General features: G+C 43.5%; 2 protein-coding genes across 2 annotated transcripts; both read left to right on the top strand.

Moving 5' to 3' along the window:
- The first annotated feature begins 21,792 nt into the window (after positions 1-21,792).
- Positions 21,793-24,633, top strand: LOC129728260 (uncharacterized). Its single transcript, XM_055686688.1, has one exon. It carries the CDS (start codon positions 21,793-21,795, stop codon positions 24,631-24,633), a length of 2,841 nt encoding a protein of 946 aa, XP_055542663.1.
- A 219-nt stretch (positions 24,634-24,852) lies between these two features.
- LOC129728259 (uncharacterized) lies at positions 24,853-27,099 on the top strand. Its single transcript, XM_055686687.1, has one exon. It carries the CDS (start codon positions 24,853-24,855, stop codon positions 27,097-27,099), a length of 2,247 nt encoding a protein of 748 aa, XP_055542662.1.
- Positions 27,100-27,664: the final 565 nt, after the last annotated feature.

Genomic DNA, 27,664 nt, shown 5'->3' with positions numbered 1-27,664 from the left:
CACCCCTCTCTCTTCTATAAGGGAGGGGCCCCATACAAATGAAACTCAAATTACGCACAGCTCTTGAACCAATCAAGCAAATATAACCAAATCTGGCAGGTGAATGTTTTCAGGTGTAACAAACATGTCAATAATGTTCGACACCATTCTTTCTAATGGCATGTCTCCAAATACCATTTCGAAATCCAAGATGGCAACTTCCCGTTTCTGAAAAACAGCGGCAAATGACCGAACATGGGTGTTACCGGAATTGTTATGATGCACTGAAGCCACAAATCGACCTCAGACAACATTTTGAATTGTAAGATGGCGACTTCCGGTGTCTGGAAAACAGCCGAAAATGACCAAATACCATCCAATATTAGTGTTTGTTGAACCAGATTCACGCTCAGAGGCCAAAAATTGTCTCCTAATGCCATTTTGAAATTCAAGATGGCGACTTCCGGTTTCTGAAAAACAGCGGCAAATGACCAAAAACCACCCAATATGGGTATTCCCGGAATTGTTATGATGCACCGAAGCCACAAATTGACCTATCGACCTCAGACAACATTTTGAATTGTAAGATGCCGACTTCCGGTGTTCGGAAAACAGCCTAAAGTGACCAAATACCATCCAATATGAGTATCACCGGATCAATAATGATGCAAGGAGCTATAAATTGACCTTAGACAACAGTTTGAATTAAAAAATGGAAACTTCTGGGAAACAGCCGAAAATAACCGAATACTACTACATATGGATTTGTCCGTAATCGAAATGATGTAGAGAAGCCAAGCATTGACCCTGGACACCATATTGAATTAAAAGATGATTACTTTCAGATTCAAAAAAACAACGAAAATAATTGAAATGCACCCAATATATATCCGGAATAGAGGTCATGTACAAAAGCCAAAAGTCGAGGATGTTGTCATTCCGATAAAACCAATCATTTTTAAACGATTAAATCGAATCGCAAGAAATCAATGAATTTAAAATGTTTAAAATTATTAAATTAAACACTTAAATAGGCGGGACGAAGTTTGCCGGGTCAGCTAGTGTAAAATAAAAACAAACTGGCAGATGTTGCGTCAGATTTCAAACGGTTATAGAAAGCGAACGACTTAAGGGCTATTCCCACTGCTTCCGTTCCGGGACCGGGCCGTGGCTTTTCCGTGTGTCGTCCGGGCTCGTTTGAGATTGATTGCATGCGTTCTTATGAACGCATTCACACCGACGCGCCGTGCCCAGACCGGGGCAGCGTTGAGTTGCAGTCGTGCTGCCGCAGTGCGAGAGAAAAACTATCGTTGCCGACGATACTTCGTGTTGGCCGGAGAGTGCACGGAAGGCACTCGGGTGGATGCGTGTATGTTGTAGTGACATATTTCGCGCGGAGTGAGCTGCGGTATGAAAAAAAGAGAAAGACGTTCTTTCACATACACACATCAACATTTCTCAGCCAGAGCGCAGCGCAGGCACGGTTCAAGCACGGCGCAGTGTGAATGCATGAAAAGTCCCGGACGAGCCCGGTCCCGGTCCGGTCCCGGAACGGAAGCAGTGGGAATAGCCCTTTCATGAATCTTAGATCCGGAGATGTCTCTTACTCAGGGATCGGGTGCTACTCATTTTTTTACGAGTAGAATGCACGATGTTGGGAGACTGCACATCAATTTCCAAAGAGACGAGTCAGAGCAGTTCGGATACCTTTCGTGTCGTTCAGGAGACCTCTCAGAATTTACCCCACTATAGTGCAGAAAGACGTACCGTGACTGCGGGTAATTCTGCGCAGCACATTTCCCCGCGCATTCAGCTTAAAAAATTGTTTGCTACAGTAAATTTTACTAAAACATACCTAATCTCTGTACTATTATAGCAGACTATGCTATGCACATGGTAAAGCACACAAATCAACTGTGTTTTAGTGAAATTTACTGTTGAAAATTAGTTTTTTAAGATGAGTGCGCGGAAAATGTGCTGCGCAGAATTACCCGCAGTCACGGTAGTTTCTACCTCAGAACATTTCTTGGGCTTTGTGTGCCTCTTTGTTGAGAGGGTGTTTGATCACAGCCTGTGATGCCACACATTCAGATTAATCTGTTGTTATACAGATTTTATTTTTCGACATTTTCACGCATAACGATTATCTGTGTTGTATGAGGATGCGGATCACACCTTTTCAATAAGTGAAAAATGAACCGTACAACGCATATTAATGTTTTGAAAGGTATGCTTCTATGTTGAACAACAAATTGAAGAAAATTGATCTTACAACACTAAATGAAGGCAAAATTAAGCTAGCTTTACATTTCTTGTGCACTAGTTAAATATATTTAAAAACGTGAGTGGCAACCCTGATTATGCCTGTGCTGTGTGAAAATTTTGCCCGTTTGCGGCTTTCTGCTGACTCGTAGGGGAAATAGGGGCATAATGAGCTCCTAAATTGGTTGCTGATTTAAGCATGGAAAACGACAAAAATTCAAGCGCTGTCTTCAGTGCAAACCTTGAATCAACTATTTATAATTGAAAGTACACTATTCACAAATTGAAAAGTTTACCGTATAATGGTGAAAAACACAAATTAGATTCATTCTTATAAAACTAGCAATCAGTCGATGTGTGGGGCACAATGAGCTTCCCACTGGGGCATAATGAGCACTCTTATAGAACATATCTGTGTAGAAGTACAACTAATGGGCCAACGTTTGTCGCGAGATGCCTTGATACTTGGCGGCTTGTTTCGTAAGTGTCCCGTCGCGCCTTATGGTGGCCAATTCTGCCTGCAGTCCCTTTTTCTGACCGGTTCGGCTTCAAAGATTTTCTAATATATGTTCGCACCATCACTGTAAACAAACACTGACTATGGAAACAGAACAAGTCTCACAAGTCTACTGAGATGAATTTCAGGTATATTTATGTGACAACACACCATTTCACCCCACCTATAGGTGACCATTTCGCTCCTATCGAATTAGTTAAAGTTAATATGAGATTTCAACACTAATTATAGCTTAAAATCAAAACGTCAATGATGGTGAAATTTGGGGTACGACCCATACGTCATATTGATGTGTCTACATACTTGATTGAGCCACGACCGTATAAGCTTATTTTGTAGTGCGCAATAATAATAATTTTACAACATCCGGGAACCAAGTTCTGTAGCACTCATTTCTAGTTGAAAATTTTGGGATTGGTTCTTTTTAGAACTACAATTGGTTGAAATTAAGAATTCTGAGAATTTTCACGACTTCTACTAGTGTAGAATTTTCATGTGTTTCTCAATAATCATTTTTACAATAATGACCGGGACACCAAAGGAAAACGGCAGTGTTGCGTATGAACAGTTTGTCGCAGCAAGATATACACCTCATTTTAAGAATTTTCATTGCGAAATTGGGTGATTTTCTGGTTCTATTGTTCCTTTGTTCCCAGTCGAACATCGTTATCGGTCCAACATCCGTAATTTTCACATCAGGAGAGTATCATTTTTCTTTGGGTGCTCATGACAACCACTCAGTGGTATCGAAGTTGTTTTATTTCGTTTCTCATTCTCGAGTCTGCGTTGCCCCGCCTACACTGCAAAAATCTACGCTCAACTCGTTACAAAAGATTGCGTGTAGAAAATTCAACTTAATTCTTGTTCCGGTGTATGACAGGCGTAGTGAAATGTGTTAAACAAAAGTTAAAATCTTCATATATATTTGTCCTGCGTTACCATTTCATACAACCCCTAGGGCTGTATACCTTGTAGTATTTTTTGACATGGGACTACGTCTTTCTTCACTATACTAAGGTACGTTCTGGGAAAACTGGATTGAACATGTAACGTTTTTGGTTGGTGGAATGGAAGATTTTAGATGCCAATAGCGCTGAAACAACTGTTCCGTTATCAATAGGTCATATACGGTTGGAAAGCTAAAACATACAAGATTTGTAAAACAGGATATTTTTCAGTTACCATTTTCTTATTACTTCGTGCGAATTACGGGAAAGTTTGAAGGTCGAATATCCACATACATTTTTCATACGATTTGTATATTTCCCTAACGCAGACTTCAAAAACATAGGCGAAATGATTTCACGCATTAAGTCATTGGCTAGCAATGCCAGCCAATTGGCATCGCATTCATCACCCAACGTAGGGGAGGATTGTACAAAACGCACCAGTTAAGCACTTTCGCGATTTACACCGCTTCAAATCATTTCAAGGCGACATTGAACGTGTAGGATTATTATAGGATCGATTTATTGTATGTTTATGACAAAGTTTATTATAAAGTACTCGATTTCAATGTCTTTTTTGGTAAAAATTACCATTGCCGCCAAACAAGCCCGTGACTAAAACGCACCACAACAAAGCACAGTATGCTCCAAAGCAGGTGGCTAATATGCCACTAACAAAAATCAGCACGCGAAGTGAGCAGCGCTTGAAGTCTCGAAAGTAAAATCAAAAATAATGGAACATGCTTTAAGTTGTCAAGCAAACTCCTGCAAGCTCTCCGTAGTGCATTCTGCCCCAATTTTAATTTTGATTGTTTGAGGTAAAAGTTGACGAAAGTTAGTGAAATAATTTGAATTACTCATAGTATTATAAACTCCAAAAGTGTAAAGGTTAGGGGAACCATAGTTTTTTGTATTATTTTCTAGTCAGTTAATCATAAAAGCTTAAATAAAATTCATGAATAATTACATGTTGAACAGAGCCACAGCCAATTGCACAGTTTTTTGAGTATTTTAGTCATTATGGCACACTTTTTTATATGAGAACTGTAGAGAAGCTGGGATTTTATGAGAAAAGCGAAGAATTTCGTCATAAAAAGCCACATGTGTAAGAATTTTGGGGAATTAATAGCATGGGCCATCTTACCCAACTGGTGCGTCTTGTACGGTTCTCCCCTAAGTGACGAAGAAAGAAAGCAGAGATGCTTCCACGTGATTGGTTCTTCCCCCAATCACCCAAGTTCCCCACACTGACTGACACTATAAAAGGACATTTCGTGTTGAGAGAAGCTCATTCCCTGACCCTGGTTGACCGTCAAAGCGAACAGTTCGGCTTCCCTTCGATCTGAGTTGGACCCCACCAGTGGTAATCTAATTCAGATATCGTTGTTGGAATACAATCCGAAACTGGACGTGATCGGCACTGGGGACCATTGGAAGCCGTTGGAAGGGACCATTAGATGACTTGGAAGCCGTTTGAATGCTGCCGATAGTAATTTGTGTAGGTATAGTGTGTCGTATACCAAGTGTGTGTGTGTCTGAGTTGCGTTAGCGTGTGTATGTGTGTGTGTGAGTAGCGTAAGCGTGTGTATGTGTGTGTGTGTGAGTAGCGTAAGCGTGTGTGTGTGTGTGTGTTTGTGTATGTGAATGTGTGTGTGAATGTGTGTGTGTGAATGTGGGTGTGAATGTGTGTGTGTGAATGTGGGTGTGAATGTGTGTGTGAATGTGTGTGTGTGTGAATGTGTGTGTGTGTGAATGTGTGTGTGCGTGAATGTGAATGTGTGTGTGTGAATGTGTGTTTGAATGTGTGTGTGTGAATGTGTGTGTGTGAATGTGTGTGTGTGTGAATTTGTGTGTGTGTGAATGTGTGTGTGTGTGAGTGTGTGTGTGAGTGTGTGTGTGAGTGAGTGTGTGTGTTGTGAGTGAGCGTGTGTGTGTTGTGAGTGAGCGTGTGTGTGTTGTGAGTGAGCGTGTGTGTGTGTGAATATGTGTGTGGGTGTGTGAATATGTGTGTGGGTGTGTGTGTGTGCGTATGTGTGTGTGTAAGTGACGTGTGTGTATGTGTGAGTGGCGTGTGTGTATGTGTGAGTGGCGTGTGTGTATGTGTGTAAGTGGCGTGTGTATGTAAGTGGTGTGTGTGTATGTGTGTGTGTGTGTGTGTGTAAGTAGCGTGGGAGTGTCTGAGGAGCGTGTGCTTGTGAGTAGTGTTTGTATATGATGTGTGTGTGTATAACGTGGGAGGAGGTTGGCAGCACGGTCAACAATCAGTACGCGGTTCCTGTTTGCTGTAGTTTTATTTTTCAAATTATCAGTGTTATTCACAAAAAGCAAAAGCAAAAATAGTACGTTATAGTAGAACTATGTGTGCCGTGTACGAATGTGATGGAGGGACCTCGTCTAAGTGGATTATATGGTTGAATTTCATCAAACAAACAATCAAACTTAGGGCCTATTTATGTGTGCGGTTTGAGACTATAGGTGTAAAAAAGATAGCACAAGTGTGTTTTGCGGAAAAGCGGGTGAAAAACGCTAAAGTTTACATAGATACAGGCAACATAATCAAGTGAGTGATAAAGGAGAGAGAGCGAGACAGACAAAACCAGCTAAGTATCCTATGCCTTTCTTTTGCGTTCTTTGCATTTTTTAATTTGCTGCGACGGCTGACGAAAAAACTGTCAGCCGCCATGAAACTGATGCACAGGTTGGTTGCTATGATGGTGTTTTGGTAGTGGTGTTCATGTTCGCTACGCTACTAGTTATTACTGCGATGGGACTCGTGTGTGGGACGACGAATAGTTTTATCTGTTCATTTTTAATGTTTTATTGACGTAAAGCTTATATTTAATAAGATCTTTTAGGAACCCATTTTCGCTGTATAGGGAATGGGCAAAATTTTATTGTGCCTGCGCGACACTGTTCGTGTTTTGTGAATTCTCTAGCTTTTGAAATTTTTACAAAGTTGAGTTTAAAAATCTTAGTGGTTAAGGAAAAATATCGAATTTTTTATTTTTTTCTACTGGCGGATACTCGGGCATTATACGAAAGAAGCCCATTGACAAGATACGTCCAAATGTACAACATCGGTTTGTTAATTTTAAAATGTTTTCACATCCTTTAATATTGGTGTAGAAACAGAGATCATACGAATTCGATCGTCCGATTTAAAAACAGAATGCAAATGAAACTTATCGTGTCACAAAGTTAGCTTAAACTGACTTGCCATTTTCTGCGTATGATATGTGATACTTAAAAATGACATCACCAAAACTTCCGGCATCGGTAATATTTGGCATGCCGTTAATTTATTTATTTTAATTTTTTTTCTTACAAATCCCCTAGCTTTTTTTCTTCATCTATAGTTTATTTGACACGGCACAAATACAATTCAATGTTTAACGGCGCCAATTATATCTGGTAGCTTACTTTCTAAAGTATCTTAATAACTAAAAGCAAATTTTTTATCCTCGCTGTCGACTACGAGCTGAAACTAAATCTAACTTAAAGCTAGAATATTTTGCATTAAAAGCACAGGTTTGCTGTTTGATGCTTTTCATTGCCATAGGTAAGCAGCATATTAAATTTGTTCCGCTGCTGGGCCAAGATATTACGGACTGGCATATTGGGTTGTTTCCATCGGGCCTTGAGAGTATCGTGCGGGTCTGATTGCTGTTTCCGGATCCGGGGTCTTAACGTGTTCTTGTCGTTTGGTTGGATGTAGGCGGAAGGGGATAGGACTAAACTGGGGCGTGGATGGATTTCAGGAAAACGTATATAAGGGACATGTAGGATAGGTCACGGCCTGCCAACACATCACGAACAGGAACAGCCGGCTGCCTACCTTCGGCCTGCAGGGAAGCTATTAATCTAGACCTGGCGTCACGGTGTACAGGGCATGACCAAACAACGTGCTCTATGTCGTGATAACCTTCACCACAGGCACAGATACCACTCTCCCCGAGCCCAACACGACGGAGATGCGCGTCAAATCTATAGTGATTGGACATAAGCCGGGACATCACGCAAATGAAATCCCGACCTACATCCAACCCCTTGAACCACGGGTTCGTCGATACCTTGGGGATTATGGAATGTAACCACCTTCCCAGTTCCCCCTTGGTCCAAGAATTTTGCCAACTGATGATCGTATTCTGACGTACAAATGCGAAAAATTCATTAAAGGCAATTGGTCTTACATAAATATCACCGTTTGTTGCGCCCACCTTAGCCAAAGAGTCCGCTTTCTCATTACCCGGTATCGAGCAGTGAGAAGGGACCCACGCTAAGGTAATCTGAGTAGATTTTTCGGATAAAGCACTCAGATGTTCCCGTATTTTCCCCAGGAAATACGGAGAGTGCTTAACATCTTTCATCGATCGGAGAGCCTCAATGGAACTGAGACTGTCCGTAAAGATGAAATAATGGTCCGTGGGCATTTTTTCGATAATCCCTAGGGTGTACTGAATTGCAGCTAATTCTGCGACGTAAACAGAAGCAGGATTATCGAGCTTATGGGAGACGGTTAAATTGTTATTGAAGATACCGAAGCCAGTGGACCCATCAAGAAGTGATCCGTCAGTGTAGTACATATTGTCGCAGTTGATGTTTCGATATTTATTGGAAAAAATTTTAGGGATCTGCTGCACGCGTAAATGATCCGGGATTCCACGAGTTTCTTCTATCATGGATGTATCGAAAAACACAGTAGAATCAGAAGTATTTGATAAGTCGACACGATTTGGAATATTCGAAGAAGGGTTAATATTTTGGGACATGTGATTGAAATACAATGTCATAAAACGGGTTTGAGAATTAAGTTCGATTAACCTTTCAAAATTTTCAATCACGGGACGGTTCAAGACCTCACATTTGATTAGAATACGAGAAGACAGGCTCCAGAAGCGGTTTTTCAATGGTAGTACTCCAGCTAAGATCTCCAAACTCATCGTATGGGTCGATTGCATGCAACCCAAGGCGATACGCAAACAACGATATTGTATTCGCTCCAGTTTGATCAAATGTGTGTTTGCTGCGGAGCGGAAGCAGAAACACCCGTACTCAATAACTGACAGTATCGTTGTTTGGTAAAGCCTTATAAGGTCTTCTGGATGGGCTCCCCACCATTGTCCGGTTATTGTACGAAGAAAATTCACTCTTTGTTGACATTTTTTCATCAGATACCTCACGAGACAACCCCAGGTGCCTTCAGAGTCGAACCAGACACCAAGATATTTGTGTACCAAAACCTGAGAAATCGTTTTACCGATTAATTGTGTTTGAAGCTGAGCAGGTTCATGCTTCCTAGAAAAAACTACTATCTCAGTCTTCTCCGGAGAGAATTCGATACCTAGCTGTAGAGCCCAAGCAGACAAATTGTCCAAGGTATCTTGCAATGGTCCTTGCAAATCGGCAGCTTTGGCTCCTGTAACAGAGATTACACTGTCGTCTGCAAGTTGAATTTGCCAGACATTCGTCGATGTTATTTACATAAAAGTTGTAAAGAAGAAGTTGTAATTGGCTTAAACATGAGCCCTGGGGAAGACCCATGTAGCTTATGCGAAAAGTTGCCAAATCGCCGTGCGTAAAATGCATGTGCTTTTCGGACAACAAATTGTGCAAAAAATTGTTCAAAATTGGAGAAAATCCTTGTCGGTGAAGTTTACCCGAAAGAATGTCAATATAAACGGAATCAAAAGCCCCCTTAATGTCCAAGAACGCAGACGCCATTTGTTCTTTGCGAGCATACGCCAGCTGAATATCTGTTGAAAGCAACGCAAGACAATCATTCGTCCCTTTGGCACGGCGGAAGCCAAATTGAGTATCTGATAGTAGACCATTTGATTCGACCCAATGGTCTAAACGACGGAGTATCATTTTTTCCATCAATTTCCGGATACAGGATAGCATTGCAATCGGCCTATAAGAGTTGTGATCAGAAGCTGGTTTCCCTGGTTTTTGGATGGCGATCACCTTCACTTGCCTCCAATCCTGCGGTACAATGTTTTGCTCCAGGAACTTATTGAACAAGTTCAACAAGTGCCTCTTGGCATTGCCGGGTAGATTCTTCAACAAGTTGAATTTGATTCTATCTAACCCAGGCGCGTTATTGTTACAGGACAGGAGGGCAACTGAAAATTCTGCCATCGTAAAAGGTGATTCTATCGCGTCGTGGCCCGGAGACGCATCGCGAACAATGTTTTGCTCAGGAACAGAGTCCGGACATACTTTCCTGGCAAAATCAAATATCCACCGACTTGAAGACTCCTCGCTTTCGTTGACCGTTACGCGATTCCGCATTCTTCGGGCTGTGTTCCAAAGAGTGCTCATCGATGTCTCCCTCGACGTCTCGTTCACGAACCGACGCCAATATCCGCGTTTCTCTGCTTTAGCCAAACTTTTAAGCCTGGTATCAAGCTCCGAATACCGTAAATAGTCGCCAGGTATACCTCCCTTCTGGAAGGCCAAAAACGCGTCGGATCTTTGCGTGTAGACATCGGAGCACTCTTGGTCCCACCACGGAGTGGGAGGCCGTTCTTTGATCGTTACGCCGGGATATTTCTTCGTTTGGGCTTGCAACGCGGCGTCGAGAATCGAGCCCGCGAGGAGGTTGTATTCTTCAAGTGGTGGATGATGTTGAATCGACTCGACCGCTTTTGAAATCATTTCCTCGTATAACTTCCAATCGACATTCCGTGTGAGGTCATACGGAATGTCAACTGGTCGCATGCGAGTCGACCCGTTATTAATTGAAATAAGAATAGGCAAATGGTCGCTACCGTGAGGATCAAGGATTACCTTCCATGTGCAATCCAACCGTAGCGACGTCGAACATAAGGATAGATCCAAAGCGCTTGGGCGCGCTGGAGGTTTCGGGATACGTGTCATTTCACCGTTGTTTAAAATAGTCATGTCGAAGTCATCGCAAAGGTTATAGATTAAAGAGGAGCGGTTATCATTGTATGGGGAACCCCAAGCCACGCCATGAGAGTTGAAGTCTCCCAAAATCAAACGTGGCGAGGGAAGAAGTTCTATTAAATCAAAGAGCAGCCGTTGCCCAACCTGTGCTCTGGGAGGAATATATATTGAGGCAATACAAAGCTCTTTACCTTCGATGCCTGGAATCGAGGGGAGGTTAATACGATAGAAAGAATAGCACTTTTTAATCCCTAAAAGTACTCCTCCATATGGGGTGTCTCGATCAAGGCGAATAATATTAAAATCATGGAAGTTGAGATCAATATTCGAAGTAAGCCAAGTTTCACAAAGGGAAAATGCATCGCATTTGTTTTTATTTATCAAAACTTTAAACGAATCAATTTTTGGTAAAATACTTCTACAATTCCACTGTAAGACAGAGATAGAATCCTTCATATACGCAGTTGAATTAGGCGTCGAAGGATACAATCGCTGCAAGGAGGGGCCATTGGGCAGTCAACTGCTTCAAAAATGATCTAACTGTTGGGAGGAATGCTGTAAGAAAAATTTTAATTGGATCGGGTATATTGAAATTTCCAAAAATCCAGTCCACAATGTCAGAAAATTTCACTAATCCATAGTTTGTTTCATCAACTGGATGTGCAAAAGGAACAACTGGGGTTTTAGATGTTCCTGGCAGTGCTGGGAACTCCTTCTGGGACTTTAAATTTGCAAGCCCAGGAGGAGTTTGCTTCGGTTTTTCCGCAGCACTGTTTGGTTTATTCGTACTTTTCATTACACTTTGGGGAATCTTAGGACCTTTACGGGGAAGTTTAGGAGAAGAAACATTTTTCCTCTTCCTAGACTCCCCAGGATTGGCATAAAATGTTCCCGCTGATGAATCGTCAGAATCGGTTTCTTCGGAGGGCAACAGATCAAAGGGGTTCGATGTTATGGTAGAAGTTGTCACGGTCTTCTTCAGCATCTCAGCGTAAGAACGCTTTGAACGCTCCTTAAGTGACCGCTTGATTTTATCTCTGCGCTGCATGTACACCGGGCATGTGGAGAGCTCATGCTGGTTTTCCCCACAGTGAATACATTTTTTAGCATTAACACTGCAAGAATCTTCCGCAAGAGTCTCCGCACACTTGCTACATCGTGCCTTATTGCAGCAGTAGGCGGCTGTGTGGCCTTACTGCTTGCAATTGGTGCAGTTCATAACACGGGGTACATACAATCGCACAGGCAGACGAACCCGGTCGATCGAGACGTGGCTAGGGAGTGCAGATCCGGCAAACGTAACGCGAAACGAGTCTGACGGAGTGTAAACTTTTTTACCGCCGACGAGAGACATGGACCGCAATTGCTTACAATCCAAAATCTTCGCCTGTGTTTCGGTATTTTTGAAGCAACCGGTTGCGCTTTTTAGGATACACTCGACAGACAGTCTCGAATCGGTTATGACACCGTCGATCTCCACGTCTCGTGCGGGTATGTAAACGCGATACTCGCGTGTGAAGAGCTCAGAGCAAGCGATAGCATTGTCCTGTGCCAGATCACTGACCACGACACGGAGCTTGTTAGGTCGGACCTTGGAAATTTCGGTCACGGCCTTGTACCCCTTCGTCAGGTCTTTAGAAATTTGCAGTATGTTTAATCGCCTTGAATTCACTCCTGCCTTTGGACGAAAATAAACAGTATAGCTGCTCTGTTGAGATCCGTCCGGGTAAAGCCTGGGGCGAGGGGGGACTGGAGAATGAACGTGAGAGGGGGTAACAGAAGGGTCAGGGTCAGGGGGTTCGGGGATGGTGGCACGGGAGGCGAGGGATCTATATCCATCGCGCTAAATGGAGCGCACTAGCGCCGACAAGAACACGTACCTATTTACTTCTTCCTTCAGCAATGGTTGTCCGATCGTTCGAAGCTGCACCCAAAGCAGCCAGCAGCACCAGTACAGCAGCACCAATACAGCCACCAGCAGTGAGCCGGGTGTGAGATCACTCAGCACAGCGACACGGACTCGACTGTCAACTGATGGCCTTGAATAATACACTCTTTTGTTTGGCTATTCGTACACACGGACCGGATTGTAATAGAACGACCACTTTGCACGTCCGTTTCTGTCGAGTGTTCGACGCGGAATGATCCCCTAGCTTTTGATAAATATTACTATACAAAAACGTTATTCAGTTGCGCTGAAATCATGTATGGCGACGTGACGACCTCAACGACATTATCTTTATCGTGATTAGTTCGGCATTTTGTGATTAAATTTGGAACTAGCATATGTTCCATTTGTACAAGTTTCACAGGCTTCGAATTCATGCAACTTTGCCATTTTACAGATTAGATGAGGGACATAGCTTTTTCATTAAAGTAGTGAACGCGTCGAGCTTGTTTTCGCAATAGGCGGTCTGTCGGGGATTTCGCGCGCACTCTCGTGGTTGTGCACAGTATGCCTCTTCGAGTACGACGGCTTTACCTTTCAATGATCGCACGGTGTAACAGTGAGATGTTCGGGAGGTCTTAGAGATTCCGTCCGAGTTGTTTTCTATTTAGCACCAACTCTCAAAAAATTATATTACAAGAGAAAAAACGCGTTGTAGATGTTATATCCTCTAAAATTGCGATCGGCTTACAGTTTCCGAATAAAGTTTAACGTCTAACGAAATAAAGCTACTAATTGATTCGTGAATGGGTAAATTAAGGTGTTCATGAGCAAAAACGCGTAGAGTCGTACGATACGTAAGGTAACCGAAATTACTTAACCTCCACGATTCGCTTGTATCCCGTCACTGCAAATATGATAAGGTTTCAAACATGTTGTCACCTGGCGCGCTTTCGTGAGTTCATATATCGAAGATCGCACCACTAACCTCGGGAAAATGCGTGCACGTTCAAAATTGGAAGAGTCGGTCAGTTCCTCTATTAGTACAAAGCTCGTTATTCCCGTCGTACTCCTAAAATCCATAATCAATGAAACAAAACGTCTTAGATACACAAAGATAGTTTTGCGAAAAATATCTTAGTGGACGAGTGCCCATAAATACCGCCATGAATTTTATCCTATGTAGAGAAGAAACGCGACAGACAACTAACACAAAATTCCTATACCCGTGGTGCTTGTGGGGTGTGCAGGAGTATATCCGGCCTCTAGTAACAACAAGTATCGAATTAACACCCCTTTACTTCCTTCCTTTGATCTACGTTCTGGACCGGCAGGCGTCGGTACTGATCAGCATGCAGGGGTTATTGGAGAAGCACATTGAAAAGCTAAATCCCAAGCAGTAATCACTAAATTCGATTTACAACTCCAATCGATCCTGGTCAGTAACGAAGTGGCAACCGGTGGTGATCAATCAAGCTCAAGCTCAATGTGTTATGTGTGTATAACGTGTATGTGTGTGCAAAAATGCATTCGTCCGAGGTAAATTTATTCATGACAGAATACTTTTATAGGCAACAAGTTAATTATTCTTTCTATCAGTTTGTCTGCTATGGTTTATGACAGGTGTATGTGTTTTTTGTGAAGTGTTCATGGATTGTTGCGTTTGGTATTTGTACGTTTGGAGTGTGTTATATACTATGGCTATGGCAGAATTAAATTAAACCCACGTCAAGCCTACGTTTGAGCACTTAAGCACATACCCTTTAACTTTTTTTCTATTTTGACTTTGTCATGCGGTTTTTAGTTTTCGGTTTTAAGCAGTAAATGCAGCGATGAAGATAAAAATTTAAAATAACTGAATTTGTTTAATTACTTACTAACATACTTTACTTACTACTTTTTGGCTAACGGACCGTTCACCGGTCGAGGGCCAAACGAATTAGAGATGTCCAGCTTCTTCTGTCTTGGGCAGCCGTTCTCCAGTCTCCTCGTACACCAGCAGATACACGATCCACCGCGCACATCCACCGAGTGCGAGGCCTACCACGCAGTCTACGGCCTCTTTCTGGTTGTCTAATGAAGATAGTTTTGGATAGTTTTCTGTTTTAAGATTTTTTTATTTCTATACTTCATTTTGAACCCCAAATTCTTCTCAACTTTGAATCCGAACGGTCACTTTTTATAATTGGCTTCAGGACGAGCAATTCCAAACGATCCGAACCACATAGGGCAGCGGTTTAATCAAGCTGTGCAAGTTTTTGTAGAAGAAAAAAAAATATCAAAATTTTGTTCAGGAGTCAATACCAAAATTTATATATTCTCGGGTTCTGACCACCGTGTGATTTATTTGTCGTATTTCAATTGATTTTCGATAAGCTTTGATTAACTATTCAACACAATTTATCCACGTTTCAAGCTATATTTTCGTGTTTTGACCATCTTCAGAGAACAAATATTCTCCCGTGATCCCTTCAACGGGTTTTCTAACACGGTGAATACGGAGAAAGTTTAATTATTTGAAATATTTTTGAGACGTGATAAAAAAATAACCATATCATAACCATAAAATGTGAAAAAATGTTGTATTCAGTACGTACAGAGTTTTATAATATTTTCAATATGTATCTTCTATATTTGTTTTCAGACGAATTAACTTCCAAAACTTCGATCTTCTTCGAATTCTTCAAACGATAACAAGATTTAAAATTATAATGTATGTCTTAAAACTGGTTCTCAACTAGTTAAAACTTGCTCGATAGATGTTTCAAGTACTACTTGCACTTATTTATAGAGGAAAATAAAAATAAGTTATGCAGGAATCAGATCCGTTCTCAATCTTATTTATGCATACTAACAGAAAACATCATATAATCATAACACATCTTGGGAGAAGGATGCATTCGGTTTTGCAGTGGAAAGTTGCGAATACGAGCAAGTTTTGTCAAAGATAGCTGAACCGGCAGCGACTCTCGGTACCATCGATGACAGCGATGGCCAACTGCGAACATCGATTCAAAACTTGCCGCAGTAGTTCCAGTTCCAGGGTAGAAAATTCCTAGTGAGGCGTGGAAGTCGGAAGTTTTCCTCTTCACAATCCGACATGAGGCTCGGCTAGAATGGGAAAGGGAAAACTTTCAACTTTTGGCTTTTATTGTGCTGCACGTTTTATTGTCATGTTCCGGTCTCCGACAGTCTGAAACATAATAAAGGCGGAAGGGTTGCTGCTCGCAAGATTACCCAACGCCGTCAGATGATTGCTTGGGGATTGCGATCTGCATGGAAGTTTCCCCACCGAAGAAATCACGTGCACCGTTAATGACGGCAATGGGGCATGAAATAGGACAGGATCAGAAGTCCTGCTCAAAGTTGATGAGTTTTTAGCGGTCGAAATAGAATGTACCTAAATTGTGTGCTCTTTTGGCTGGAGAGAAATAAACCGCACTTTTTAATTGGCAGAAAAATTGCCCACGTGCTTTGAAGAAGTTTGTCCTGCAATCAATGACAAAAGAGTCGGTCTTCGCGTAGGTCCCGTTAACGTTTTTGCCGCAACCTTTCCGGCCAGAAAAAGTTCAACAATTAATTAGCAGAGTGTTCTGGGGCAAAGTGCGCCTGGCACTAATTTGATTTACGGCTAACTTTTACCCGTCCGACATTGTTCTGCCTTGTACGATCTACAGCTTTACGCAGGCCTCTGCCGTGGAAACCTGCTTCCGGGCCAGCGCAATCGTAAACTGCGTGTATTTTTATTACATTTTGATTTATTTTCACTTACAGATAAACTGGACCATATGGCGACACGTCGTAAAAGTTGTCCTGGTTGCTTCCAGGAGCAGATGGGACTGAATGTGGCTAAAAGAGGATTTAACGGGAAGAAGAAAAAAATCATCGTCCAAAGAGCGAGCGATGCGCCAGAGTTGGGGTAACCGATGTCTACTGAAAGTGCAACGACAGCCGTCGTTAACAATGGTAGCATCGGGTGGGAGCTAAGTTTTCCGACTTGTTTGAGCCGTGAAAGGATTTTTATTTCTGCTCGAATCTCGCGGCGCTAGGAAAAACAGGGGATCCCAAATTTTATCACACCAACAATACAAGCCTTCTTTTTTTTATTTTTATCAAATGTTCTGAAATGCAGACACCCTAGCTCGTAAGAGCAAGCTTTTTTCGTTTAAGTGACCATCGGCTATCAACTTCTTACCCCTTGTGCAGGCTATCAAATCAATGAAAAATAAAACCCGGAAGTTGCTTTTATTGCGCGGGCATTTTATCCCAAATCCAAGCACAGCCTCGAATTAGGGACCGCATATAACCCCTGCAACAGCAATAATAAGAACGAACTGTTCACTAGTGAAATCTGGGAGGGAAATAAAACACGTCACGGCTAAACGGTAAACAAGTAGACAAAAAGCAATAAAAACAAAGATTTCATTCCATGCTGCCGTATAGTTAAGTCTCGTCTAACGGTTCAGCCGTGTTCACTAAACGATTCCCGGAGCTAAAACAATGGGGAAAAAATCATCCCTTCAACGAGAGAACACGCGAATCGAAAAGTCGGAACATAAAAGTGGCAATAAATAATTTAAAGTCGAACGGTCAATACGATAAAACGTTTAGGCAAAAAATAATCCGATCATTTCCGGTGCGTTTATAGTGACGATTGGTTTGGGAGTGGGGCAATGAATAAAATTGAGTTTCTATTCAAAACTTGGCAATGCAAATATAGCAGCACCTATCAATTAAATATATCATCTAGTTGATGAGTCTGAGCAATGAAAATGTGAGTATAACTTTTTTTCAAAATGTTCAGTTCTCAGGAGTTTCAAATCAAAAATAAGTGTGTTTAGGATGCGAAAACTAAACTTTTATTACTTCTGCGAATAAATTTCATGGCTATTAAAAATTAATGAAAATTTATCAAAGCAATAGGTGTAGGTGACAATTGATGTAAAATCTAAAAATAGTCTAGAACCGTGCTACTCGTTAAAACTGTCAGCAGCAATAATAACACAATGTTCCGCACCATTTCTATGCCACTATCGCTCTAAATAATCCATTTTCCAAAGAATCTTCACTATTCCAACTCGCATTACAATGAAGCACTAATTAGGCGTTAGAGTTTATATTCATTTCCAAAACTTCCTCTCATATTCATCATCCAACCTCTCTTTTCCAGTCAGAAATTATTCAGGATCCATTGCCATCGTCATCACCATCTACCATAATCATCATCATCATCATTTTGATAAACAGTCATCGCTTATGTTGTTCTTTAATTTCGGCACCGTAGCGTATAGCTTCGTTTCCACGTGAGCAGGACGAGCTGTCGCATTTCCGACTATTGTACGTAGCTTCTAGTATGATGAAACCACTTTCAGAAACTCTACCCTAGATCCAACAACCGACAAATGGTTGGAAAATGTTCCTCTAGGCAACTTTTAATTCTATCATAATTACTCCGGTTCCAACTGCATCAGCTGTCTGCTGGTTGGGAAAGGAGTGCGCTGTCTTCCGGCCAACCCAACGAAGACCACCATCGCCGCCGTCGAACAGTTTCCGGCATTTCCTGTTCAAATTATATGCAACGTGAGAAAATGCCAGCCAACTTGTTCGTCTCCTTCTGATTGAGAGTGGCGCGCTGCTGCCTGCACAGCGAGAAGCACGCCCGCTGAAAAAACGGTTGGTGGGTGGGTGGCTGAAGGACCAGAATGAAAGTTTCTTTATGAGACGACGGCTGACAGCTCACTGCGACGTGTGGAGATCCCGTTTCTAGTTGTTGAGCTGATGGCTAGAAAAAATAGAGGCAATGCTTGATATTAGCCCAATTATCGTTAAAATAACACAAAGCAAAGCTAATGCGGGATATGCATCGCTACCTGTCGCGCAGTCGAAAATAAGTTGCAGTCGACGAACTGTCAGGTTGTTTTTTTTGTTTGTTCAGTGTGGTCAATAGCACCAACAATTTTGTTGACTAAATGATATAATTTGTTAGGTTGTTGACTTACTTCGCATAAATTCCACTAAAAAGGTGCCTGTGTACATAAATATTGTACGAAAATTGTTTTTATAATTATTTACTTTTCAGTCATCGATACTTTATGAAATACTTGCTTACTTTACTTTGTTGGCTAACGGACCGTTCACCGGTTTAGACTGAACGAATTAGAGATGTCCAGCTTCTTCTGTCTTTGGCAGCCGTTCTTCAGTCTCCTCGTACACCAGCAGATCGTGCATCTTCTTCCACCGCACACATTCACCGCGTGCGAGGCCTACCACGGAGTCGTGGTTCTCTACTGATGATAGTTTTGGCGGCTCTCTCGTCAGGCATTCTGGCTACTTGTCCAGCCCACTGAAGCCTGCCCCGCTGTACTACCTTCACTTTATCAGCATTTTTGTATACCTGGAACAACTCGAGATTCATGCGTCTTCGCCACACTCCATCTTCCAGTTTACCGCCAAGTATCGATCGCAGAATTTTACGCTCAAAAACTAGCACTCGTCGATCAGTTTCCTTCAGCGTCCATGCTTCATGTCCGTAAAGGGCCACCGGGAGTATCAGCGTCCTATACAGCCCTAGTTTTGTGCGAGTTTGCAAACAACGGGACCTTAGCTGGTAGCCCTGTTCGCGGCTGTACTCCCGGAACATATTACTGTACTCGTACTCCTGGAACTTATCGGGGATCTGTCGCAAGGTGAAGATTTGATCCGTCGTGGAACGCCTCTGTCGAAAACCAGCCTGGTATTCGCCAACAAAGGATTCCGTTAACGGTCTTAATCTGAAGAACAGGATACGGGAGAGCACTTTATATGCGGAGTTGAGCAATGTTATGCCTTGATAGATGCCACAATCCAATCGATGGCCCTTCTTATGGATAGGGCATATGAGGCCTTCCAACCAGTCGTTCGGCATTTGTACATCCGCCCAGATCCTTAGTATTATCTGGTGGATCGCATAGTACAGCCGCCTGCTTCCCGCTTTTAGAAGTTAAGCCGGGATATCGTCCTTCCCAGCGGCCTTGCCGTTTTTCAGTTTCCTAATCGCCTTTTCACCTCCTCCTATGTTGGTGGCTGTTCGTCTCTCATAATCATCCTGTTCCTGCTCTGCTCATCCGGCACCTCACCGTTCAATAGCGCCTGAAAATGTTCTTTCCAAATGTGGTCCCCGTGGTTCTGTGGTTAGCGATGTCAGTCGGCTAGCTCTCCCACACGGTTGTGATATCGGGTTCGATTCCCGAGCGAGTCGAGGATCTTATCGAGCTGGAAATTTTCTCGACTCAGCACTGGGGCACGGTCATATCGTTGTATATGTCCTACACATGCAAAATGTGCCAAAAACAATATCGATAACGAATTATCTCAACTAATCTAGTTGATCGAGACCGCTATTAGCCCCAAGGCTAAGCGTGCGATATTGTTACAAATGCTCCTTCCACCTGGCTGCAACCGTTGGTTTATCAGTAATCAGGTTGCCGTCCTTGTCATTACACATGACCGGCACAGGGAAATTCCTGCTTCTGGTTCTGTTGACAGTTCTATAAAATCTCCGCACGTCGTTTTGAGCATAGCTGTGCTCTGCGCTGGCAAGCACCTGCTCCTCTCTGTGCGCGATTTCAGCACGTTCGACAACCGTGCGCGGATCTTATAAACGACGAGATAATGGTCAGAGTCAATGTTTGGTCCCAGAAAAGACCTAACATCAGTAAAATCCGAATAGTACCGACCGTCAATCAGTACGTGATCAATCTGGGAGCAGGTTTCTCCATTTGGATGCCTTCTGGTGTATTTCCGAATATTAAAACGTGGAAAATAGGAGCTACAGATGGCCATTCCTCTGGCCACGACAAAGTTCAGCCTCAGGACTTTTTCATTGATCAACTTTCTCCTGCTCCAGAAAGAACCGTCCGTTATGCCGTTCAACGCATGATTGAGAAATTCAACTCGATGCAGCGTTGCCACATTTTTATCTGTACTGGAAAGCTGAAAATCTTTTTCATCTGTACTTTTTCTTCCGAAAATCTGTACCAAAATCTGTGCCTGTTAAAATTGTGTTGCATGGAAGGATCACTTTTGTTAATCCTAACAAAATACAGAAGATGTAAATTATTCATTTAGTTCAGCGGTTTTTAAACATTTTTTGTCCACGTCAAATCGATTGTAGGTAGTTTGAAATGTTTTCGCAGAGTGGGAGAGAATTCATATTGTGGTGGTAAAGAATATTTGCTGTGTCCGCCATATCCCAGGTTGGAACCGCTGATTTAGTTGATGACGCTTATACACGGAATTTGTTTTTATGTTTTCCGAGAAAGAAAACAGGACAACAGCAAAATCTTGCATAAAAACACGAGTTGGCCCTTCACATCGAACGTTACAGACATATTGACGGATTTCATCTCAAATCGTCTCAAGGATTGGCAGCACCCTCTCCGAATTGGTTGAAACTTTTTGGGTGTGAAGACATCACCTAACTAAGCATCTCTGCATACTTACTTTTGCCAAAATTTGTCTAGACTGTCTTCTGAAAAGGGCGAAACTTTTTGTTCGCATACGAATAAACCAGCGCGGCCTGGCTGTCAAACTTATAAACAACCTTGTGCGAAGATCCCTCGGTCATCGAATTTTCGAAGTCATCCCATCAAACTGTCATCGATGCAGAATGCCGACTGTCATTTGTTGACTTCCTTGTTCCGCCAGCTAGAATATTCACCGAGGTATAAATAGCGTTCCAGCACGTGAAATACCCCTCTTCTACTCCGACACGGATGGTATTCAGTACTGTAAATGAGCCCTTGATAGTGCGTTTCCAATCAATACATAAGTTAAAGTTGAATATAAGATTTAAAAATGTAGTTGTAAACTGAAATATATTTAAATTAAGTGAAATTAACCTTCAAAATCAAGAGAAAATTAATGAAGTGAAAACCTAAATAAAACGTGTTACATGAACTGAAATAAAACAAACTTAAAAGTGATCTGTGAAGAAACCAACGCAGCCACATCTGTTGTTATCCGCTGAGATATCGACATCTGGTCCTTCGAGCTGGATGGGCCGCGCACTCCGGTCATCTGGAACACCCCTTAATTGCTATCCGTGGATTTGGCCACTACCTGAAGTAGTCCGGCATAAGTTCGAGTTGCTGCTAAAATTTCTAATACAAGGCATATAAATTGCCTTGAGAAGGTGATTATATTTCCAAATCTTCACAACCTGTCACGTTTGTGCTCCGCGTTGCTTTCGATTTTACAGATCGATCTACGTTCTCGCTTACGTTCCGGCCTTCGTCTTACCTCCCGCCATCATGTCTAACGAGCGACGAGTGAAGGCCCTTAAAAATCGAATGAAGAGTCTGCAGACGTCCTTCTCGCTCATCAAAACGTTTGCAGATAACTACCAAGAGGATCAACACGCTCCAGAAGTACCGGTTCGCCTGGAGAACCTGAACAAAGTGTGGACTGACTTCTCTACTGTTCAGTCGGAACTAGAAGCTCTAGATGAAGCCGGTATGGGACAGCATCTGAAGGATCGAGCCACCTACGAATCGGCGTACTACAGGGTTAAAGGCTTTCTCCTGTCCGTAAATAAATCGCCACAGTCGTCTCCGACACCTCCCGCCTCGACTTCTACTTCAAACCAGCAAGGCCCTACGTCATCCCACGTTCGTCTACCAGACATAAAACTTCCGGTTTTCAATGGGAGTCTGGATAATTGGCTGAATTTCCATGACCTCTATATCTCTCTGGTGCACTCATCTAACGATCTGTCCAATATTCAGAAATTTTACTATCTTCGCTCTTCGCTCTCCGGTGATGCTCTTAAACTTGTTCAAACGATTCCCATCACAGCTTTAAATTACCCCGTTGCATGGAATTTATTGGAAGAGCATTATAAGAACAAGCCACGGTTGAAACAGTCGTACCTTAACGCCCTCTTCGAGTTCGCTCCCCTTAAACGCGAGTCGGCAGCAGATTTACACGCCCTGGTCGAAAAGTTCGAGTCAAACGTAAAAGTGCTACAGCAACTAGGAGAGAAAACGGAGTTCTGGGATCTTATTCTCATTCGAATGCTCAGCGTCCGTCTAGATGCCACTACCCGTCGCGATTGGGAAGAATACTCTTCGTCCAAGGACGGTATCTCGTTTAAAGATTTAACAAGCTTTATTCAGCGAAGAGTATCTGTTCTTCAAACACTAGAAGAAAAAAGCGTGGGATCTCCGCCCTCCGTACCGTCGTTAAACCAGCCGAAAAGGTTTCCCCAACGTCCGACTGCCTGTCACACTGTCAGCCAGTTCTCCACTGATCGGAAATGCTGCATCTGCTATGAGCATCACCCGCTCTACATGTGTCCTACGTTTTCGAAAATGAGCGTTGAGGACAAAGAAAAGGAGATTCGTCGTCTACAACTATGTAGAAACTGCCTGCGTAAAGGACACGTCGTTCGGGACTGCCAGTCTTCCAGCTCGTGTCGCAAATGCAAAAACCGTCACCATACTCAACTTTGTTCCACTGAACCCGCTATGGCTGCGAGCCAACATCATACAGCGTCGTCGAAGTCAACAGTGAATCTCACTTCTGAAACCCAACCACGAACATCAGCCACAGTGACTGTTAACGAGATTCCCAGCTGCGCCGCTACTGAAACTAAACATACTAGTGTACTTCTCGCCACCGCCGTGGTCCTTTTCGTCGATGATAATGGAACTGAGCATGTAGTTAGAGCACTCCTCGATTCTGGCAGTGAGTGCTGTTTCGTGTCGGAAAGATTTCTCCAAACAGTAAAAATCAAACGCAGAAAGGTTTCCGTCCCTATTTCTGGAATCGGTCAAGCTACCGTCAACGCTAAGTTTGCAGTTCTCCCACAAATCCAATCACGAGTCTGCAATTACTCTACTACAGTTGAATGTTTAGTTTTACCCCGGTTGACATTGGACTTGCCCTCCACCTCCATCGATGCTTCTACTTGGAACATTCCGCCCGGGATCCTGCTTGCAGATCCAGCTTTCTTCAGTCGCAAAGTAATCGATCTAGTTCTAGGGGCAGATGTCTTTTTCGAGGTCTTTAACGTCACGGGTCGAATTCGAATTGGCGATGATCTTCCGCCTCTCATTAATTCTACGTTCAGTTGGGTAGTTTCAGGAAGAATTTCCAGCCCAAAATCTAACAGACCGTTCGTCGCAAATGTTGCCACCATCGGCGATTTGACGCAAATGATGGAACGATTCTGGACTATTGAAGAGGGAAATCCGTCGTCATGCCACTCTGTCGAAGAAGCCGCCTGTGAAACTCACTTCAAAGAAACCGTCTCTCGTAACGAACAAGGACGATACATTGTTCGCTTACCCGTAAAACCTGATGTCTTAGCCCGGCTTGGCGACAACCGTCGCGCCGCATTCCGAATGTTTCGAGCCATGGAAACGCGAACGGCTCAGAATCCGCACCTTCGTGAACAATACGTCGACTTTATGACCGAATACGCCACCTTGGGACATATGAAAAAAGTCGACGACTACGAAACACCGCCCAACCCTTGCTACCATCTTCCGCACCAGGCTGTTATCAGAGAAGAAAGCACGACCACCAAAGTTCGCGTCGTTTATAATGCGTCGTGGAAAACGAGCCAAGGCCCTTCCCTGAACGATGCACTTATGGTGGGGCCCATCGTCCAAGATGATATGAGATCCATCATCATTCGCGGCAGAACTCATCGCGTTATGCTAGTTGCTGATGCTAAACAAATGTTCCGCCAGGTCTTGGTTGATGACCGCGACACCGCTTTGCTGAGAATCCTATGGAGAAACTCACCTGATTTACCACTGGACACGTACGAGCTGAAAACGGTTACCTATGGGACAGCCTGTGCACCTTGTCAAGCTACAAGAGTTTTAATACAGCTGGCCGACGACGAACAACACGACTTTCCAGAAGCTGCTCAAGTCCTGCGCAAGGATTTTTATGTGGATGACCTCTTCTCCGGAGCAGAAAGCATAGAGAAGGCCATCGAACTTCGAGAACAACTTACCTCACTTCTTGAAAGAGGAGGATTCGTCCTACGTAAATGGGCATCTAACAAATCTGCAGTTCTTCGTGACGTCTCTACTGATAAGCTGGCTCTAGAACCATCAGTAGATCTCTCTCGTGACTAATGCATAAGGACACTCGGATTAAATTGGGAACCTGCCACCGACCACTATCGCTACCGTATCTCATTAACATCTGATCCTGCAGAAATAACAAGCACCAAAAGAAATGTTCTTTCGAAAATTGCCCGACTTTTCGACCCCATTGGACTAGTGGGGCCCGTAATCACGACTGCAAAACTATTCATGCAAGAGCTGTGGACTTTAAAAAATGACGCTGGAGAAATGTGGGGCTGGGATGATCAATTACCAAGGGCCATCAAGGAGCGATGGCTGGCTTACTGCAATCAACTTCCGCGACTGAACGATTTGAAAATCGAGCGATGGGTTCTATGCGAAACTCCGTCGTCGATTGAACTCCATTTCTTCTCAGACGCTTCACAGCATGCATACGGCGCATGTTGCTATTTTCGCTCTGTCGACGCTTACGGCACAATCAAAGTTGCACTACTAACAGCTAAATCTCGCGTTGCCCCTCTTCAGCAGCAGACCATTCCCCGCTTAGAATTGTGTGGCGCCCGCCTAGCTACGGAGCTGTTCCAACAGGTTCACAAATCTCTGAATCATTCTGGCGAAGTCTACTTTTGGGTGGACTCAACAATTGTCCTCAACTGGCTGAAAGCACCTCCTACCACATGGGTCACCTTCGTTGCCAACCGCGTATCAAAAATTCAACAGGTAACGTCACACTGCACTTGGAATCACGTTGCTGGCCAAGTCAACCCCGCGGATTGCATCTCCCGCGGAACAGAAGCAGGAAAAATTCTGAACGACGACCTGTGGTGGCACGGGCCCCCATGGTTGCAGCTCGACCCTTGTTTCTGGCCAAACCAATCGACATCTACACAAAACGAGGATGTTTTTCTTGAAGCACGCCAGGTACCAGTGAATGCAACAGCAGCCGTCACCCCACCTTCATTTATCGATTCGCTAGTGAGCAAGTTTTCGAACTACAATAAACTACTACGCATCATCGCATATTGTCGCCGTTTCGTTCGAAGATACAAACCAACTTCCGAACCGTCTACATCACCAGCACATCCGTTCCTCAGCTCAAAAGAGCTACAAGAAGCCGAAGCCGTCGTCATTCGTCTGGTACAACAACAGTCGTACAATGAGGAATGGATTGCACTGCAAAACTCACGACCAATGCAATCTAAATCCAAACTTCGTTGGTTTCAACCCTTTATTGGCAGTGATCAGCTGATGAGAATCGGGGGCCGTCTAACTCAAGCGCCCCAACCTTACGATAGTAAACATCAAATTATTTTACCAGGAAAACACCCACTATCCTCTCTTTTGCTTCGTTCACTACATCACAACCATTTGCACGCCGCCCCTCAGCTACTGGTGAATGTTCTCCGCCTGCGATACTGGATCACAGGGGCCAGAAACTTGGCAAAAATCGTCGTCCGAAACTGCATTACCCGTGTGAAAGCTCGTCCTAAACTGCTGGAGCAATTTATGTCGGAGTTACCGTCCTCCCGAGTCACAGCAAGCAGACCGTTCTCCACCACCGGTATAGATTACTGGGGCCCTATTTTGCTAAAACCACCCCACCGCCGCGCCGGTCCCAAAAAAGCTTTTGTTGCAGTGTTCGTCTGCTTCGCTACCCGTGCTGTTCATCTAGAGCTGGTTACCGACTTAACTACAGCCAAGTTCCTGCAAGCTTTGAGAAGATTTGTGGCACGAAGAGGACTATGCAACACAATCTACTCAGACAACGGACGAAATTTCATCGGTGCAGCGAACGAGCTGCGCAACCTAATCAAAGACAAGCAACACCACCAAGCACTAGCCACCGAATGTGCAGCCAACAACATACGATGGATTTTCAACCCTCCCAAGGCCTCACACTTTGGCGGCCTGTGGGAGGCAGCCATCCACTCCGCCCAGAAGCATTTTGTGCGGGTTCTCGGTACTACTCTACTCGCCCACGACGATATGGAAACACTATTGACGCAGATCGAATGCTGCTTGAATTCACGTCCTCTTACACCCCTAAACGATGACCCAACTGACGACGAGGTCCTTACTCCTGGTCATTTTTTGGTTGGGTCCGCACTCAAATCCGTTCCTGATTTTGACCTTGCGGAAGTTCCTTGTAATCGACTAACCAATTGGCAGCTAGTTCAAAAGAAATTCCAGATAATATGGAAGCGATGGCATCTGGAATATTTAGCCACTTTACAGCCAAGAACAAAGTGGTGCGACCCACCTATCAACCTACATACGGGTCAACTGGTCCTGCTTATGGACGAAAGATCGCCACCAATGCTCTGGCCGACCGCTAGGATCGAACAATTACATCCAGGAGCCGATGGAATCATACGAGTGGTCACACTCCGCACCGCCCAAGGTAATTACACTCGTCCTGTAAGCAAAATTTGCCTGCTGCCAATCGCACCGTCCAATGAATCACCAACACCAACCGAAAGTCGACCAGAAACCGAAGCAAAACAACAGCAATGAGTCATCTCATCTACCAATTTCGTCGCTAATTACATCCCGATGCAATTTCAACATTTGAATCACCTGAAATGAGAAAAAACAATGCAAAAATGATACAGCTGGAAGAACCACGTTCGATCGCCGATAACAATAACCACTTCGAGCAGAAGCGGAAACGTCAACAGTCAACGTCTGTCATCACGGGAACAGCAACCAATAGTCATCAGAAATGATGATTTCTGAAGGGGCCAGGATGTTCGCATACGAATAAACCAGCGCGGCCTGGCTGTCAAACTTATAAACAACCTTGTGCGAAGATCCCTCGGTCATCGAATTTTCGAAGTCATCCCATCAAACTGTCATCGATGCAGAATGCCGACTGTCATTTGTTGACTTCCTTGTTCCGCCAGCTAGAATATTCACCGAGGTATAAATAGCGTTCCAGCACGTGAAATACCCCTCTTCTACTCCGACACGGATGGTATTCAGTACTGTAAATGAGCCCTTGATAGTGCGTTTCCAATCAATACATAAGTTAAAGTTGAATATAAGATTTAAAAATGTAGTTGTAAACTGAAATATATTT

This window comes from Wyeomyia smithii, chromosome 3 (assembly GCF_029784165.1).
Source record: "Wyeomyia smithii strain HCP4-BCI-WySm-NY-G18 chromosome 3, ASM2978416v1, whole genome shotgun sequence".
NCBI lineage: Eukaryota > Metazoa > Arthropoda > Insecta > Diptera > Culicidae > Wyeomyia > Wyeomyia smithii.
Note: the sequence above shows the minus strand (reverse complement) of the source record. Positions and strands in the feature narration are given on the sequence as shown.